At 38.7% G+C, this 20,666-nt stretch overlaps 1 protein-coding gene across 1 annotated transcript; it reads right to left on the bottom strand.

Moving 5' to 3' along the window:
* Window positions 1–13,013: 13,013 nt before the first annotated feature.
* LOC103949403 lies at window positions 13,014–14,436 on the bottom strand. Its single transcript, XM_009360516.3, has one exon. It carries the CDS (start codon window positions 14,276–14,278, stop codon window positions 13,301–13,303), a length of 978 nt encoding a protein of 325 aa, XP_009358791.1. The 5' UTR covers window positions 14,279–14,436; the 3' UTR covers window positions 13,014–13,300.
* Window positions 14,437–20,666: the final 6,230 nt, after the last annotated feature.

Below are 20,666 nucleotides of genomic sequence, written 5' to 3'. Positions count from 1 at the left end.
TAATGGACGAGTTCTCAGTCTTTGGGGATTGTTTGATCTGTGTTTGCATAACTTGTCCTTAGTTCTTGAGAGGTACCAGGAAGTAAACTAATTTGGTTTTGAATTGGAAAGTGCCACCTTATGGTCATGCAGGGAATTGTTCTAGAACATCTAATTTCGAGTAAAGGAATTGAAGTTGATAAAGCCAAGATTGATGTCAACGTCAAGTTTTGCCTCCCACAAAGGTCATTCCTTGACCATGTTGAATTTTATATATGGTTTATCAAGGATTTCTCTATGATTAGCCGGCCATTGTGCAATTTTTTTGGCTAAGGATGCACTATTTACTTTTGATGAGGCGTGTCTAGAGGCTTTCAACACATTGAAGACACTCCTGACTTTAGCACCCATAATTGCCACACCTGATTGGAATCTACCATTTGAGTCAATGTGTGACGCTTCTAACTATGCAATTGGGGCTGTCTTTTGACAGAAAAAAGAAAAAAGAAAAAAAAAGAAAAAAGACAAGACAAGCTTCCTCAATTTATTACTAATCTCACCTAATTCTACTCAATAATTTCTTTTAAAGAAAAAGTCAATGAATTGAGAGCCAAAGTGGATGGCTTTTTGAGAAGAGAGCTCAGGTCCCTTCAGATAAGGAAGTGTGTCAATCAGTGGCCGTGTATTTCTATAACACTTATTGTAATGCACCTCAGTCATCCATGGCCATCTTCCAGATAATTCATTTATTTGCCTAGTGGCCATTTGATCTATCACCATTGAAGCATTTTAGCCTGAAGTGTAATTTAATGCTGATACGTTACACATGTTAACTCACGTGTCATCAATCTGATTTTTATGTAAGCAAAAAAATATAGGCTTGTTTATTGATTTGCCCCACCTTTAATCTCATTTAATTAACCCTAAAGGGCTAAACCCTAAACCATACTATAAAATGTCTAGATTGTCATTTTATATAACTTTCATGAGACATGATTGGTGCAAGTAAGGTGAAATGGTTTGATTTTAACAGCAAAGCGAAATGAGATAAATTCAATTTTAAAAAGTAAATTAAAACTAAAATGCAGTTTTAGAAGGTCAATCAATAAATAAGCCAAATTTATATGACATCTATATATTAATACACCTGAGTCAGTTGTCTGAAGATTAGACTGCTCGAGTGGCTGATAGTGTAAAATTTTTAATATTATTTTTGTTAATTTTAAAACGACAAAAGACCAACAATTCAAAACTAAAAAGAGGCAAAGTTACAAGCAATATCCTATAATATTCTAAAAATCAAAAGGCAGTACTCGGGTGGCGGGAACAGGAGGGCCTGGGCTGATTTTTTTATTTTAATTAAATTTATTACATAACGTATAAATAATTTCACTTCTTTTACTTAAAAAAACCTATACTTGTTGTAACGATATAATGCAAAATGAAAAGATATATAGATTATAAAGTAATACAATCTAAAACATGGATATTAAAGAGACTATTACAGAGAGATGCACATAATCGTAGAGAGAGTCTTAGTTTCCTTTTCTATTTGAGACATAGTGAGTTGTGACCCTAACTCATTTGGAAAAAGGAAAAAGTCACCTAGTCCCTCCTAGGTATCTGACTCGATTTTTTAAACATCTAAGGATTAATCACTGCAATGGTCAACTGCCTAGGCCACCTTTTAGAATACTTCCTAAACATTACTAAGGCAATGAGAAATGATATGAACTCATTTGGTGGGTTGAAAGAAAAGCCCTCACTATCAAAGTGATCCACAGAATGTGTAATTGGCTTAATTTTATACAAGGAATTTCATAGACCCTTAAATTCAAGCTTTATCAAATTCAACCACCTAGGCCGCCTTTTAGAATACTTTATAAACTAATATTATATACACTAAAGCAAGAAGAAAGAATATGAACTCATTTGGTGGGTTGAAAGCACATCCCTCACTATCAAAGTGATCCACTACATGCGTAACTTAATTGTATACAATATTTCGTAAACCCTTATTTAAGCTTTATCAACTTCAGCCAGACAGTGATTAAGCTAATTAAAAGGAGAATGAAAGAAAAAATGGGTTTATTGGACGATTAAAAAATGGATTTATTCAGACAATTTGCCTCTTTTTATTAATTTCAAAGACACCTAAAAGTTAGAACACATTTAACTGCTCAAATATAGTGTGCATAATTTAAACATGTTTCTAAAGCAATTGGTTGCTGAGTCATAGTCGCTTGCTTCTTTGAATGCTTCCGACATTAGCGATATGCCAAAAAGATTAATAGATAAATCAGTGTTAGACACACCAATAATGTGTCGACACAATATCTCAAGAACTTTTTTGTACCTTTCTTCAATGCTTACCCAACTTCCACCAAGCATGTAATTATCAAATCGGACCTGAAACTACTTATATTTTTCATTTTTAACTAATTCACTACAAACTTGAGATAATGTTGTTCAATAGTTTGAAAACATAACATATTAAACTGCTAAGTGAAAAATATCAATACATATAGATACATATTAGTGTATACATATAATTATATTGGGAAATCGAGCAAAAAAATCTCCATTGCTAAAAGGATCACTTTCTAAGATTTTGTCAATATGTCAGCAAATTTGATTGATAATGTCGCCAATATTTAATCATGACGTCATTATATGATTTTAACCAATTTATCAATTGGGATTTGCAAAGTACTCATTTGAGGCAATTTCTGAAAAGAATGTGCTATCCATACATCATTCTTACTCCTAACACACCTCTTATTAATTTCTATCATTTGATCCGATAGTCGAAAATTGAGAGAAGCGTATAGGAAGTAAAAAAAAAGTGTGGATATCACACCTCTTTCCCCAAAATATATCCACATACACCAAACTTTTGTTAATACTGCACCTTTTTGTTTAAATCTTGGGAATTTTTTGGGATTTATTTCCATTTATTCGTAAAGTAATATGCAGACTCAAAGCTATAAGCATTCTGGTTTAATCATGCTTTGGCCAAAGCTACAAGGGAAGAAGAAACAGTCAACAAATGAAGTTACTCATAGTAAAATAAGCATTTTGACAGTTTGTGTTCTCACTTCAGTTTTCCTTTGAATTCATCTGAACAAACTCTTATGTTTGGAAAACAGAGAAACGAAGTTAACCTCAAAGTAAACGAACATACGCAATCACGAATCAGTTAGGTCAATTTCTTATCTGCAAAGTAGAAACTAAACACCAAAAGTCAGCAAGATAATCCTCAAGTCCTCTATCCAAGTAAGGATAAAGATAGAATCCACTTAAGACGGATTCGAGTGGCACGAAGAAAAGACACACAACATCCCATTAAACCCCTTTTGCTTTACAGGTAAAATATGTGGAGGTCAGAGGTTTAACAAGCCTGAAGGTCGACTATGTAGGCAAGTGGGAGCACAGTAAAGAGCGTATAGTGCTTCTAGACATGATTGCTAAATCTGGCCCTTGTTTTACAAACTTTGAATGCTTACGGAGACTTCAGGCCTCAACTTATGAGTGGAGCAAAACCTACCCATCCCAGAAAGTATGAATCGTGACTGACGTAGAATATATAGATCAAGATCAAGATGAGCAAGGATAACATTCCTGATAAAATACATGTATCCTGGTTCTGGTTAAAGTGTAATCAACTATACAGGCGTCTGTGGCACTAATATGACACAGAATTAAATCAACTAAAATAGTGTGACAGCAAATAAATCCACAGAGAACGTCATCAGGTGATAACATAGTATACGCATAAGCCTTCCAAGTTTTATGACAAGGTAAATGCAACAGGAAAACTCACATCAAGCTTTCAAGAAGGATTAGAACCCTGGTAGTATCTGTATTTCTCTTACAGTTTTCAAGCTTATCGTCTTTCTCAAATGCAATTGGGATCCCAGAAAAGGAAAAATACAATTGTAACCATACAACTTATTAACTAAGCATAATGTAGGAAACCAGGAAGCGATCGGGTATACATTTAGATAACCTATAGATATATCATAGTCCAATCTAACTTGAAAATCAAAACTAACATTTCAAATTCATCACCATTTCCAGCACAAGCATCAGCTTTCAAATCTGACCTCAAGGAGAGTCAATGCGTCAATACGTGCACTACCCACCTAGTCCACTAGAGAAAAATGATAGGCAAAAAGAAATGGGATGGCCCAAAATCATGAGAAGCCTATTCACATCCATTTCAAAACTGTTTTCCCATGACAGAAAGAGATCGACATAATTCTCAAATGCAAATTACTTAACAATAGACTCATCATGGTGTCAGTGCTCTAAGAAACCCTTTGAGCCAAATATATGGTCCGGATAACCTTATCTTCATACTGAACAATACTGTTGACGCAATATGCCCACCAATAGACAATTTTACTGGTTTAATTGTGGTTAAATCTATGGTGACGATATTTATAGGCTACAGATTCCATGAAAACAAGAAAGAGAAATGCCAATACCTATCGCCTATGTGGTTCATCATTTATCTTTTTCTAACATTCTTTCTTTTTCTAAAGAGCAGATTAATCTTCTTAAAACCTAACATTTTGAACTGCCGTTGAGGTTTTTGAAGAAGCATGTATAAGAACCTTCGTGACTAAAGAGAAAAATACTAACATCCATAGCGTGTAAGCGGGTGTATATGCGGGTGGTGCATTTACCCAGCATATAAATGGACCGCATCAACTCATGAAGTGAGTGTTGAACATCATCTATGTGAGAAATGAAGAGAAAGTTACCACAGTAAATTGTAGTGACAATAACCACAAGTCAAATGTTAGTTAGGTTGTTACTCAGTTTGTTAGGAAAGTTACCATTGTATAGTTTTTACTTTTACCTCTTTTACTTTTCTAAAGTGTAAGTATAAATACCCTCATGTAACTTATCATTATTCAATCAATGAAATATCAGCATTATCAATATGGTATCCATCGCCTAAGTCCACCGACCTTCGATCCTGCTTTCCTGAAAAATACTTTCCAGCTAACCAAACAGTACACCTTCCGCTTCAATCTTGTTCATCCATGGCAACAAATTCATCGAATTCTTCCTCTCCGACGACTGCATACGCTGCTCCTTCTCCGGTGTTTGCGAATCCCTCTTCTCAGCTGCACAATAACACGTCTTCTTCAATGAACACAAACCCTAATTCCTCTTTTCAGGCGTCTATTAACTCCATCTCCATCCAAAACATTGGTAGTACGGTTCAGACGAAGCTTAAACGTCACAACTACCTTGTTTGGCGCTCTCCGTTAAATCCAATCTTTCGCCATTACAAACTCACCGGCATCGTTGATGGATCTGAACCTCCACCGCCTTAATTTCTTGCTAATGATTCTGAAAATCTAACCTTGATTCTTGGTATGAAAAGGATCAAAACATCATAATTTGGCTAAACTCCACACTTTCTGAAGATTTTATTCCATTCACCGTCGGCGTTCAATCTGCCCGTGAATTATGGCAAAATCTTGGGCGATGTTTTGGTGGAGTTTCTCGCTCTCACATTCATCAACTGCGATCGAATTTACAGTCCATGAGCAAAGGCACTTCCTCAATTTCTGAATACTTGTAGCGCATCAAAGAGATTACTGATGCTCTTACTGCCGCAAGTGCACCAGTTGATGATCACGATCTTCTCATCATTATTCTCAATGGTTTACCAGATGAATATGATTCTTTTGTTGATTCTGTGCAATTTCGCCTTACTGATACTACTATGGATGATCTATATGACTTCTTGCTTAACAAAGAGATGACTCTTGCTCGCAAGAAACAGTAACATTCATCTTCTACTGAACCATTTTAGGCCTTCACTTCTATGCCAGCACCTTCCAATGCTTCTCCGCTGTTCCCTACACCTTCACAACCTCAGGCCTACAATGCTTGGAATCACATTTCCTTCAACAATGCAAATCGAGGCAATTATCAAAGGAATAACTATCAGATAGGCTATAACAATCGACATCGAAACAATCGATACAACAATCGTGGTGGTAATCGTGGTTTTAGCTCCAATAATGCTTACAACAACAATTCCAAGACCATTCCTTGTCAAATTTGTGAAGATCCTGACCATCTTGCTATTGATTGTGTCAATCGCATTAATCCTAATTTCCAGGGGCGTATTCCACTTGCAAAACTTGCCATGTATGCTTCCTCTAATGCTTCTTCTGTCACTCCCCGATCCCAACATACGTCTAAGATTGACACGTGACGTTACCAAATATCTGTATCTTTAACATACCCCGCCTCTGGGATATGTACAAAGCATAACTCAATATTTGAATTGCGTTGTAATTTCATATATTTTATGGTTACATCTAACCTCCTCGTTAGACTACCTACATACCCTAAACAGGGATCAAGCCATTCGTAGTTCATCATTTCACTACACTCGAATATTCATCACATAAATCGTTATGTCTCAACAATAAATCACAATGCATAACATGCAATATTACAAGGGACAAACGACGAAGCACAGTCATATTCATCAGTCACAATGGTCGACGAGTCTAATCATAATTACCATAACCATAACCAACATCATTCCACAATCACATCAATCAATAATGCCAACCATCACATCATCAATAACACATACAACACGTTGAAATGCGGGGCTAGAGCAACACAGTTTGGCCAAAGACTACATCTCTGGAAAAAGGGATTTCGAACCACCCAACGGAACTAAGACACCAAAGAGGATTCCGGACCATCACTCAACGGAATCCAAACCAGGATACAATTCCGGACCATCACTTAATGGAATCGCGGAGTAAAAGGGATTTCAGACCATCACTCAACGGAATCGCGGAGTAGAAGGGATTCCAGACCACCACTTAACGGAATCCACACTAGGATATGATTCGGACCATCACTCAACGGAATCGCGAAGTAGAATGGATTCCGGACCATCACTCAATGGAATCCAAACCAGGATACAATTCCGGGCCATCACTCAACGGAATCGCGGAGTAGAAGGGATTACAGACCATCACTCAACGGAATCCAAATCAGGATACGATTCCAGACCATCACTCGATGGAATCGCAGAGTACAATGTATAACACCAAGCAATGAAACATGATATGGATCAAGTTAGGTTACTCAAGTTACAAAGACTCACCAAAATGAGAAATGAAATAATGACATGAGGGGTGAAACATGTTTCGAAGCAACAAACCCCATTTAACAGTCCATTACTAGCCCTCACATTTTATCACATTAATCCAATCATACAATACAAACCATATTTCCAATGCACAAGTCAAATCATACTTAATAAAAATAGATCAAAGGCCAGAAATAAAAATAACACTTCAATAGAATTCACATTTAATAAACATAGGTCTATGGCATATATATATATATATATATAATTCACATTTCAATAGAAATTTCATTTATAACCCAAATCATATTCACATATGACATTAATATAAGAAATCAAGGCAATAATTATATCACATATATTCAAGTCACTCCCAAACCAAAGTGGTCCCACTAGACTTCACTTAGTATTTCGTGGTACTATATTTAGTATTTAGAACGTTTCGAGACATGTTAACCAAAAGTCAAATCTCGGTCAACAGTAGGGTCTACAACCCTACGTAATTTGATCTGAAAGATCCGTTCATCGGATTTCCGATCCATAACCTCCCAAAGTCCACATTATGCTCATAGAACCACATACTAAATTCTCATCGCGATCTAACAATCAGATGTCCGCCAATTCTTAGAATTAGGTGGTTAACAATTAATTTTACTAACGTAGAAATCTAATTCAGGAAGATCCGTACATAGGATTTTTGATCTGTTAGTTCCAACTATCCTCAAATATTATGTTTTATAATGTATCAAGGTTTGGTGACGATCCAACGGTCGGATCATCGATTCTTATAATAATCAAGTAGAGTACCATAATGAAACTAAGTTCACAATAATCAAACCACATCATATGTATATCAAATATGTGTCACATCCCAACCCGGGGGGGGATCACTTTCCGGGCCCGCCTCTACCGTAGCACGATATTGTCCGCTTTGGGCCCCCTCAACACACCATCACGGTTTTGTTTCTGGGAACTCACACGAGAACTTCCCGATGGGTCACCCATCCTGGGAATGCTCTCGCGCGCTACTCGCTTAACTTCGGAGTTCCGATGGAACCCGAAGCCAGTGAGCTCCCAAAAGGCCTCGTACTAGGTAAGGATGAGAATATACATATAAGGATCACTCTCCTAGGCAATGTGGGATGTCATAATCCACCCCCTTAGGGGCCCGACGTCCTCGTCGGCACACACGCTGCCAGGGTTAGGCTCTGATACCAAATTGTCACATCTCAGCCGGGCCCCCACCATATCTCGGGCTTGATTCCACCGTAGCACAATATTGTCCGCTTTGGGCCCCGACCACACCCTCACGGTTTTGTTTTTGGGAACTCATACGAGAACTTCCCGATGGGTCACCCATCCTGGGAATGCTCTCGCACGCTACTCGCTTAACTTCGGAGTTCCTACGAAACCCGAAGCCAGTAAACTCCCAAAAGGCCTCATGCTAGGTAAGGATGGGAATTTACATATAAGGATCACTTCCCTGGGTGATGTGGGATGTCACAATCTGAGATCAAGATATCAATTTAGCGTAAAATAGCATTACTGACCCACTGGTTACGCGCCGTCGTGGGTGGCAGTCGGCCGCCCCAACTCGCCAGAAAATTCAACTATTTCTAAAAATACCAAATTTTACGGGCAAGTAGATCTCAGTGAGGGGAGCAATTTCCATACCTGTGGCCAAGGTCAATTTGATCGGGAAAAGCTTCAATTCCACACAAACCCGCCGGAAACCCTAAATAGGGTGTGCTTCGATTCAACCTTCATTCTCACTCCGACGCCTCCACCACTGCTTGGGCTTTGTTCTTGAGGTTGAGAGCAGCCTATTGGTAGTGGTGGTTGATGGAGTTGGCTTCGGATTTGATGGATTACCACCATGCAGCCGTCGCATCCACCAGTGCATTTTTTTCCCAAATTCGAATCCAATCTTCTCAAATTTGATGTGGAAATGGTAGAGGAAGGGTCGATATGATGATTAGGACTGTTAGATCAGCCCAATTCATTGGAAAAGGGATGAAATTCATCAGAGAAACCACTGGCTACAACCGAGTCTCAAGTAGCACGGGTTGGGGTGGTGTTTTGCTGGCCTTCCCCTTCCCTCATTTCTATCATTTCTCTGGTTCCTCATTCGCCACCTTATTTCTCTCTCCTCCTCCCCTTGGCTGAGACTCTCTCCTTTATTTCCAGAAACTCCCCTCTTCCTCTCTCTCCTTCGTTGCCATCAGGCAGCTTCCATCCATATTTTCTTTTTCCTTTTTTTTTCCCTAGCATAAAATAATTTATCCACCACCATATAAAGAAAGGAAATTCTAGATTTATGCATGGTTGCCAACTATATATAAAATTCTTTAAAAAAATCTTGAAATTAATAATACTTAAATACGTAATTTAAATAGTGAAATTTAGGGACATGATTTCACATCTTCTCCTCCACCATGGCTCTTAGACTCTGGAGCAAGCTCTCACATGACTAACAACATTCAGAACCTTGAAAATTCTTAGCCTTACACAAGGCCAGAGAAAGTTTACATTGGTGACGGTTAAGGTTTGCCAATTCTTCATACTGGATCTACTTTTCTTAAAACACCATCTGCAACTTTTACATTAAAGAATGTGTTACATGTTCCTCATCTCAAACATGATATTCTTTCTGCAAATATGTTCTTGTGTGATAATTGGTGTTCTTTGACTCTAAATCCGTTTGACTTCAATGTCAAGGATCTTACTACGGGGATGATGCTTTTTAGAGCACCTGTTCGTTGTGGTCTTTATCCATTCTTTGCATCTTCTTCAATTGCAGCATAGTATTCTGCTAATACTGCAATAAAGACCTCTTCTGCTATATGGCATCAACGTTTAGGACATCCAACGTTCAAGACTTTTCGATCTCTTTTGTCAAAGTCTAGTTTGCCTATTTCTAATTCTGTTCAGCAACTGTTTTGCTCGAATTGTGTTTTAGGCAAGTGTGCTAAATTGCCATTTCAGAATTATATATGTACTACCTCTAGAATCTTAGAACTTGTTCATGCAGATGTTTGCGGTCCAGCTCCTATATGTTCTATCAGTGGCTATAGATTTTATGTCATCTTTGTCGATGACTTTACAAAATATACATGGTTGTATCCACTGAAACATAAATAAGATGTCTTTCATGTTTTTGTCCAATTTCAAGCTCTTGTTGAGAATCTTTCTGGTCACAAAATTGGTACACTACGACCTGATTCAGGGGGTGAGTTTACTAGTTCTCAGTTCAAAAATCATTTTTCCTCTCATGGTATTCAATAGCATCTAAGCTGTCCATACACACCTCAACAAAATAGTTGTGTTGAGAGGAAGCACATGCATATTGTGGAAACTGCCAGGACTCTTTTGATTGTCTCCAAGGTTCCTCATCAGTTTTGGGTGGAGGCCTTCCTCACTGCAATCTACCTTATTAATAAATTGCCTCCATCTCATAAAGCATCTCCATGGGAACAATTATTTCACAAAGCTCCTGATTATACAACTTTAAGGGTGTTTGGCTGCAAATGTTTTCCCTAGCTCAAACCCTATTCTACTTCAAAATTGGAACCTAAGAGTAAATTGTGCGTATTCATTGGTTATAGCTTGGTTCACAAAGGTTACAGGCGTTTAGATCCTTCTACAAATAAGGTCTATGTCTCTCGACATGTTCAATTTGATGAAAACACTTTTCCTTTCCATGATATCACTAAGCACCAACCATCCGCTATTTCCAATACCACACCTTCACTAACTTCCTCATTCTCTCTAATATTCCCAAATCTTTATCCTTCACCCTCCCATCCTATCAACTACATACCAACTATTAATCCCAATCCCACCGACATTATCAAATTCGCTACCAAATTCACCTTCAATCTCAACTTCTATATCAACCTCACTACCAAATTCATCTTTAATCTCAACCTCACCTACTATTTCAGCTCCTATTTCTCAATCTCTACCTGTCACCTCAATTCATCATATGCAAACAAGGTCCAAATCAAGTATTTTCAAACCAAAGGCCTTCACATCAACCAAACACCTTGTGCCTTCTCACTTAGACAGTGAGTTTGTTCCTTCTACATATCTTCAGGCATCGAAATATCCTCATTGGCGAGCTACAATGCATGATGAGTTCAATTCTTTACAAAATACTGGAAGTTGGAACCTTGTTTCTCCTACATCTACACATAATTTGGTTGGTTGCAAATGGGTGTTCTGGATCAAAAGAAAGCCTGATGGCTCTGTGGATAGGTACAAGGCCCGTCTTGTTGCCAAGGGCTACAACCAACATGAGGGTATTGACTATAGTGATACCTTCAGTCCAGTTGCCAAACCTGTGACTATAAGGATCTTGCTTACTCTTGCGGTGCAATCTAATTGGTTCTTACGTCAATTAGATGTAAGCAATGCCTTTTTACATGTCTATCTGAAAGAAAATGATTATATGGTCATGATTTGTTGATCAAGACAATCCTCATCATGTTTGCCATCTTTAAAAGTCTTTTTATGGTCTCAAACAAGCTCCCCGAGCTTGGTATGAAAAGCTTCAATTAACATTGTTTTCTATTGGATTTCAAGCATCTCACTCTGATCACAATCTGTTCATTATTCACAAACTTGTTCTTGTTCTAGTACTGGTTTATGTTGATGATATTATAATGACATGACATTCTTCCACTGCATGTTAAGCTGTTATTGATCAACTCAGTGCTTAATTTCCTGTCAAAGACCTAGGAGACTTGCATTACTTTCTCGGATTGGAAGTGAAAAGATCATCTTTAGGGATACTCATTAGTCAATCCAAATATATCCTAGATCTTCTCAAACGGTCAAGCATGGATGGTGTAAAGCCATGTTCTACTCCACTTGGTTCTGCCAAATTGGATCTCACAGGTTCTTTGATGTCTAATCCAGAGGAATGTCGCTATATTGTTGGAGCATTACAATACTTAACTTGGACTAGACCAGATTTGTCTTATGCAGTTAATTTGGCATGTCAATTTCTGCATTCTCCTCAAGAACCTCATTTTCATCCAATAAAACGCATACTCAGATATCTCAAGGGCACACTTGACCATGGCCTTTGGTTTCCAAAAACCACAGCTCCTCTTACACTTAAAGCCTTTTCAGATGCTGATTGGGTTGATTGTTCTTGGGATAGACGATCTACGAGTGGTATCTGTATCTTTCTTGGTCCTTGTCTAGTTAGTTAGAGTGCCAAGAAACAGCATAATGTTGCTCGGAGCTCTATTGAAGCTGAATATAGATCCCTGGCTCACACTGTTGCTGAAATAACCTGGATTTGCCAACTTTTCACTTATATAGGCTTTAAGTTGCCTTCTCTGCCTCAGATTTGGTGTGATAATGTTTTTGCTATTGCCTTAGCCTCTAATCCAGTGTTTCATGCTAGAACAAAACACGTCGAAACTGATTATCATTATATCCGGGAATTGGTTCTAGCTGAACTTCTCAAAGTCCAATTTGTATGCAGTCATGATCAATTGGCAGATATCTTTACAAAGTCTCTTCCCATACAACGTTTTCTTCTTCTCAGATCCAAGCTTTCACTTCAACCTTCTCCGTTTAGCTTGAAGGAGTGTGAAGAGAAAGTTACTACGGTAAATTGTAGTTATAATAACCACAAGTCAAATGTTAGTTAGGTTGTTACTCAGTTTGTTACCTCTTTTACTTTTCTAAAGTGTAAGTTTAAATACCCTCATGTAACTTATCATTATTCAATCAATGAAATATCAGCATTATCAATAAGAAATACATTCAATATGACAGAGTGATGCAAGGTTAAGTTTAAAGTTCTACTTCTGGCATATGTTTCAAAGTACTATACAAATAGGAGTATAGACTGAAATATCAACAAATTCATGTAAAAAATTCGTGTAACACTTGGCATATTATAATCAATTCGTCCATAAGTATTGTTATGTGTACTTTGACTAAAATTACATTGTCATTCAACTCCTTCAGCTTAAAATAACTACAGAACATAAATATACACATACAGATTGGAGAGTGGTGCCTTCCTGAATCAAGATCCTTTACCAAACACTAATGCAAACGAGAGATCCACATAATCACCAAAATTAAGTCTTCACGGTCAATTTACGAGTTCTTAGGATCCTCCAGTTGCCACTCACTTAGTTCTGAATGTAAACTTCATGGCTTGCCATTTTGCACTTTAAGTTCATAGCTCCCATCTTGCAGCAAGCTCATATCAAAAACTTCAGACCCCGAACCATTTCGTCTACTACGCTGAGTCTTTCCACCGCGCATTGTGAGACTCTGTCCTCTCTGTTTTCTATCAGAACCAGCTTCTACACCGGGCATTGTGGGACTCTGTCCTCTCTGTTTCCTGTCAAAACCAGCTTCTGCATTTTCAAACCCACCTGAAGACCCAGATTTTCTCCTATTCTCCCTCTTCCCCACTCTGCCACTATACTTCTTCGCAGCTTGGCCATTCACACTCAACGATTCCATAGAATGTTTTAGATTCAAACATCCATCTGAGTCCTCTAAATCCAATGATGTACTTCCCGATTTTCCCTTACTTTTAAACCCATCACCCAATTCCTCAGCTCCTCCAAATCCTCCATCTTCAAGCTCCAAACCCTCCAATTCCTCCAGCCCAGAAATCCTTTTATACGGCCTCACACTATGAACAACCCCTTTGGGGAAAAACCTCGCGGAGGGCAAGTCCTCCATGGTGTGAAACAACTGGGGCCCGTCCCTCTCCGTCCACAAATCGAACCCACCAGGCTTCTGAAACCTATCGGCCAAGACCTTGACTTGCTCGTCGGCGCTGACAGAGAACAAGTTCGGAGCTTTCTCCACGACCTCCCACGGCCGCTCGAGCTCGGACACGGCGGCTTTGAGCTCGGCCCTCTTTCGCATCTCGTAGATTTGGCGCTCCCGGCAGAGCCGCGCCTTGAGGAGCTGCTTGGCTTTTTTGGCCTGCATGCGTTTCCACTGCCACTTGGATACGCCTCCGGGGAAGGTTCTGGGCCCGCCGCCCATCCGGATTATCATGGGTTTGGGGGTTAGGGTTAGTGATGGGAGGGAAAGGTGGGAGAGCTCCGTGTGGAGGAAGAGAGGGGTTGGGGACGTCAAGGCGTTGGAGAACGAGAGGGGCTGCATTTTGGGAAGCAAATTAAAAATTGAGTGAGCAATTGGGGGAATTGGGAGAAATGAAATTAGGGTTTGCAGAGATTGGAACGGAGGGAGAAGATGGCGGGAAGTGAGGGCAGCGGAGCCACTGTGGAGCGTGGAGTTTCAAGTTTGTGGCTATTGGCTTTCTTAGCATTTTGGATGAGGGAGTGGGGAAACAATCCGACCCGGACCCGGACCTGCTCCCGCTCATCGATAAATATTGGGCTTATCTTTCGGGCCCTTAACAAGCTGTGGGCCGGTAATATATCAAAATTGAGCTCACTTTTGTCACGCATTTAAATAAATTTGAATTACGATAATAAGCATTAAGCAGTAAAGCAAAATGGCTTTCCCTTCAATTAGAAATCTTACGGGATTATAAAACGTTGTTGTAAAGCCTAATAATTGTTGGTAGATTTCAAAAATTTATTGGAGTATTGGTCACAAAATGCTACTGATCAGTCTGATCTATGTATTATAATACGAGTGAATGATAAAAATTCACACATGATGAACATATGATATAAATTAATAAATGAATACAGATATTGTCAGCTCATGCGTTCAAAGTGATGAGGGTGGGTACATTCGGACCTTCCAGTGTTACAAAAGTAAAAATAGATGCAAATATTATAACAGTGAATTGGTAGTAGTAGCATGACGTTCACACTGAAAAAATCTAGAACTTGAATATTTGAACCAGAAATCAAGAGTTTTGATGTTGTGCAAGAGGTGCCGAAGGTTCATCTCCAATCCAAATTGTTAAACATTAGCACCTCAACTATACCAATTGTCGAACAACTGTTTTACCCTCAATTTTTTCAATTTTCTTTTTATATATATATTTGTTTAGGTTATCTTAACCATCTTCAACACTAACTCAATCAAATTTCTCTTTTTAATTAAAATTCAAATAAAAAGAAATACTTTCCTCCAATATTAATCCAAGTCATTTTGCCATTTTACAACAAAAGAAAGGAAAGCTGAAATAATTCAAAGAGGTTCGCTCTACACCTACAATTTTGCAAATTGGCTTTGTCGCGTGCTTGGCGACAAGTGTTAGCATGGTGCAAAAATAGCAATTAAATGTGGAATCTATGGCCGATATTAATTGGATTTAGTATTACGAGTTAAAGATGGTCTAATGCATACATAATATGTTTAACATTAGACTTGTAAATGAGTCGGTTTTATTAGGTTTGAATTAGTTTCAATCCAATTCATTTACTAACGGGTATCTAAACTCAACACGTTAAACTAACAGATTACTCAAACCCAACTCGTTAAGTTAAGGACCACCCATACCACATGTAAACTTCTTATTTATTTATTTATTTATTTTAACATTTTGCATTCCATTTGACTTTATTTTCTGAAAAATAGATTATGTATAAGTTTTGCATGAAACTATTTTTCTTATGCCGCCACCTGTTGTTAATTTTTGCAAAAGCTTCCACCTGCATTTAGCTTTCAACATCCGTCAAATTAATTGGCTGCCAAACATTCTTAATATCCAAATACCCTTCTTTCTCCTTCATTGCCAAGCCTACCATGTCCAGTGAATAACAGCCTCCTCATTCGCCTGTTCTTCAGCTCGATGTCTATCACGTATCAAAATTGGAGCCAATGGGGATTAGTACAACTTCAGAAATTCTGGTGCAAACAAGGATTGATTGTCTTTTCCTTTTGCTGATTTCATTATTATTGGATTAAACTAATTCATGCACGCCAATTTCCTTCCTAGATCTCCAGAATTTGCGGGAGAGAGGGAGGAGAGAGAACTTTGGGTGGGTGAAAGAGGTTGGCGTTGAAGCGATCGATGGCGCAAGGGGCTAAGGAGTGAGTGGGGGCCTCGTGGTTGCCTGTGTAGACGAGACAGTCGAGGGAGGGGTTTTTGTCAAGCGACGGCACTGCCTGACGAGAAATGGTACCTTTTATTTTTTAAATTACACAAACACCGTTGTTAATGGGTGTTAATCGGTTCGGTGGGTAAATCCAAAAGGACCCGTGTTGGAGCGAGATTTCTCACAAGAAGAAATGCCTCCACAGATTCGTTGACCGCAATCCTCACGTTCGTCGAATCCTTCACTAGAGATGCTCCCGAATGGTCTTCTTCTGTAGCTTGCCCGGGTGGTACCGGCAAGAGATACTCCGACGCTCAAGTCAGTCGATTGATTTTCTCTTATTTAGATTTTCTCGGGTTCTGATTACGTACCTTGTTCTTTGGCTCCTCTCCCAATTATAGGATTGCATGCTTGAGGATCAAGCACCACGACCAATCCTCCTTTCTCACTTCTTTAGTGGTCATCCGTCATATGACTGCATGCTTTGGGAACAAGTGCCATGACCTGTCGCCCTCTCCTACTTCTCCTCCGTAGTGGGGTAGTTATCTAAGCACGTTCCTTTGCGTTTGTATATTTCTTGTGGGCTTTTTACCTTGCACAACACTTTTCCCTTGGATGACTGGTAGTGGCCCATGAGTTGAAACCAGATTTTATCCTTCCACAACCCGTTACTTAACGAGTTATTAACAGGTTCATTCGTTAAGAACCCAACACATTAAGCATTCACCCGAATGCTAATTTTAACGGGTGGGTTGAGTTCGACTTAACGAGTTAGGCTTAAAATGATAGGTGTAGCTAACTCCCGTTGATGAACTAATATTCCTTAGAAAGAAGAGATGATGTAGCTAAAGGCACTCGGAAACAATTAAAGTAATGCCAAATAGAATAATTTCGGTATCATCCACCATCTCATGATGTTCAGTTTGGTTGAGCAGGACATGAAGGGAAGGTGGATTGGAGGAAAATGCTACAAGGATTAGTTATCAAAACTCGAAAGTAATAGGATGTGTATGGAAAAGAATAGAGGAATTACATAAGGAGTTTGGATCGATTTAAATCTGAATGACTACTTCTAACAAGCATCAATAATCATCGTTGTTTCAAAAAATTAAAGATGAGTAATGAGTATGATCCTTCACAAGAAAAACTCATGTCATTAATTTTTTGTGAACGGTAGTCATGGAAGACGAACCACCCGAAACTTCCATGCTCATTTCAATTTTTATAACCCATATAATTAATAATGAGTTATTCAATATCTTTTATTTTGATGGAATTGATCAAATTTTTTTCATCTATTCAAAGAAAAATATAGGAGATTCATTTAGGACCTTTTTTTTTTAATTTTTAATTTTAGTTAGTTTTTATTGGCTTGCCATTATACCTTTGTTTATGAAAAAGCTAATATTTGGCGGTTGGAGTAACTACTATTTTTTTTCTTAAAAAAAAAAAAAACCAAAGAAACAAAAAAAACTATTTGACATTTGGATTAACTACATTTTACGCTTTTCAAGTTTAGGGTATATTTAAAATAGATCAATAAGTTTTAATTTTCTCAAATAATACAGAGTCATTGTTGTCAACATAGCTAGAAATAGCAAAGCTTGGCTATGGAGGTAGACAGAGAAAACTATCGAGAGCTTTTAGAGAGAGAGAGAGAATATTGAAACTGTATTTTCTATTTCTGTTAAGTTAAACAATACAATGCATTTCTACTATTTATACTAACATGCTCTCATAACAACCTTAAGACAAATGGTCAACAGCCACTAATATAATGACAGCTGGCACCCTCTACATAACTCAAATTATAATCTACAAATATCCTTATATTCTAACATTCCCCCTCAAGCTTATGTTGGGAAGTCCCAAGCATAAGGTTGGAACAATGATGACTGAAGGAAGGAGAGCACAAGCCCTTGGTCAGGATATCTGCATACTGATCAGTAGAGGAGACAAACTGAAGAGAAATAATGCCTTGTTGAACCCGTTCTCTAACAAAGTGACAATCCACCTCGATATGCTTAGCTTTGGAGTGAAGAACCGGATTAGTGGCCAACGCCATAGCTGAGATATTATCACAATGTAACAAAGGAGGAACAGAACTCGAAATATGCAAGTCCTTGAGCAATTGTTGGATCCATATAATCTCAGCAGTGGTAGTGGCCATAGCCCGATATTCGGCTTCAGTAGAAGAGCGACTGACTGTGTGTTGTTTCTTAGAGCTCCACGAAATGGGATTGGAACCAAGAAACACTACAAAACCGGTTGTAGAACGCCGATCATTTGGATCACCCACCCAATCGGCATCTGTGTAGGCTCGAATGTCTAAATCTCCAGGCCGAAAACAGACTCCCCAATCCATAGTGCCTCGGAGATAGCGCAAAATCCGTTTGACAGCACCAAAATGAGACTCCAATGGTGTATGCATGAACTGACAAACCTGATTAACAGAGTATGCAATGTCAGGTCGAGTGAACGTGAGGTATTGTAAAGCTCCAACAATGCTCCTGTAGTGGGTGGGATTAGAATATAACGAACTGCCATGATTAAGTAATTTTTGGTTGGGGTGACAAGGAGTAATGCAAGGCTTGCACTGAACCATATCAGTTTTCTGCAGCAAGTCTTATATATATTTAGACTGATGGACAAACAACCCCTGTGGACAATACTCAATTTGCAGACCGAGAAAATAATGAAGGAGACCCAAGTCTGTCATAGCAAATTCCTTAGTCAAGCATTGAAGCACAGAGTGAACAGTAGCATCATGATCACCAGTAAGTATAATATCATCCACGTATAACAATAATACCACCATATGAAGACCATCAAACTTGACAAAGAGAAAAGGATCGGCATAGGAAGCTTGAAAACCCAGAGAAACTAAGAAGGAAGTAAACCGGGCATTCCAAGCTCGGGGAGCTTGTTTTAGTCCATAGAGAGACCGTTGCAGCTTGCACACATATTCAGGATGATCAGTATCAACAAAACCCTGAGGTTGAGACATATACACTTCCTCCTCAAGCAAGCCATGCAAAAACGCATTTTTGACATCAAGCTGCCTCAACTTCCATCCGTTAGTAGCTGCCAAGGATAACATCAATCGGACTGTGGTTGGTTTAACTACCGGACTGAAGGTCTCATAATAGTCAAGACCTGCTTCTTGAGAAAAACCCTTGGCCACTAATCGGGCTTTATGCCGAGCAATCGAACCATCAGGATGGCGCTTGAGCTTGTAGATCCATTTGCAGCCGACAAGGTTTTTGTTTGGAGGTAGAGGAACAAGGGACCACGTCTTCTGTTGAAGTAATGCATCCATTTCCTCTTTCATGGCCTGTTTCCACTCAACGGATTTAGATGCTGCAGTAAATGAGGTTGGTTCTGTGCCAATGGAAGATTGAACAGTAGCACTAAAACCTTGTTTCTTCTTGCAAATACCAGACTTGGACCTAGTTTGCATAGGATGGCAATTTTGAGGAACAAGGACCATAGGTTGAAGATCGGGAACCTGAGATGTGGTGATGTCAGGATGTAACTCGGATCTGGAACCGTCGGAAGTACTATGACGTGCTGATGTAGGAGAGGAGACAAGGTCACCATGTGCCAGAGAACTAGACTGAGTAACAGTAGGTGATGTAGTGGGATGGTGAAAAACAGAAGGTAAGGGTATAGGGATAATAGGAGACTGAGTGAAGGTATTGGAATGAATAACCTGTGGTGAGAAGGTAGATTGTGGAAAGCAAGAACCTGCCTTATCAAAGAAGGAAGACAGAGAAGGATATTGTGTTTCATCAAACAACACATGCCTGGAAACAATCAACTTGTAATGAGAAATATCAAAACAAATATAACCTTTGTACTGTGCAGCATAACCCAAGAAAATACACTGTGTAGTCTTAGGATCAAGCTTAGTGGTTCTATACGGTTTCAAAGAGGTATAACATGCACAGCCAAAAATTCTTAAGTGATCTAGACGAGGTGGAGAGTTAAACAACACTTCAAATGGTGATTTCATGGTAAGACTAGGCGTTGGCATCCTATTAATAAGATATGTTGCTGTTGCATAAGCATGATACCAAAAAAGATTAGACAGGGAAGCTTGCTAAAGAAGAGTAATAGCTGTTTCAACTACATGTCTATTCTTTCGTTCAGCTAAACCGTTTTGTTCAGGTGTGTATGGACATGAACGCTGATGAACAATGCCCTTAGACTTTAGAAAAGACTGGAATTGAGAACTAATATACTCTCCACCACCATCACTTTGAAGAACTTTAATAGACTGAGCAAAAACAGTAGTAATATAGGCTTGAAACTGAACAAATAGTCCAAACACAGCAGCTTTATTGATAATCGGAAAAATCCATGTATACCTAGTACATTCATCAATGAAGGAAACATAGTATTTGTAACCTTCTATAGACAGTTGAGGAGCAGGGCCCCATACATCAGAATGAATCACTTCAAAAGGAATGGAAGATTTGGAAGCATGTACAGGAAATGGCAATTTTGTGAATTTGCCTTTTAAGCAAGAA

This window comes from the organism of the source record quoted next, unplaced genomic scaffold, assembly GCF_019419815.1.
Source record: "Pyrus x bretschneideri cultivar Hongxiangsu unplaced genomic scaffold, Pyrus_bretschneideri_v1 Contig2, whole genome shotgun sequence".
Taxonomy (NCBI): Eukaryota; Viridiplantae; Streptophyta; class Magnoliopsida; order Rosales; family Rosaceae; genus Pyrus; species Pyrus x bretschneideri.
This window is presented reverse-complemented; position numbering and strand designations above follow the sequence as displayed.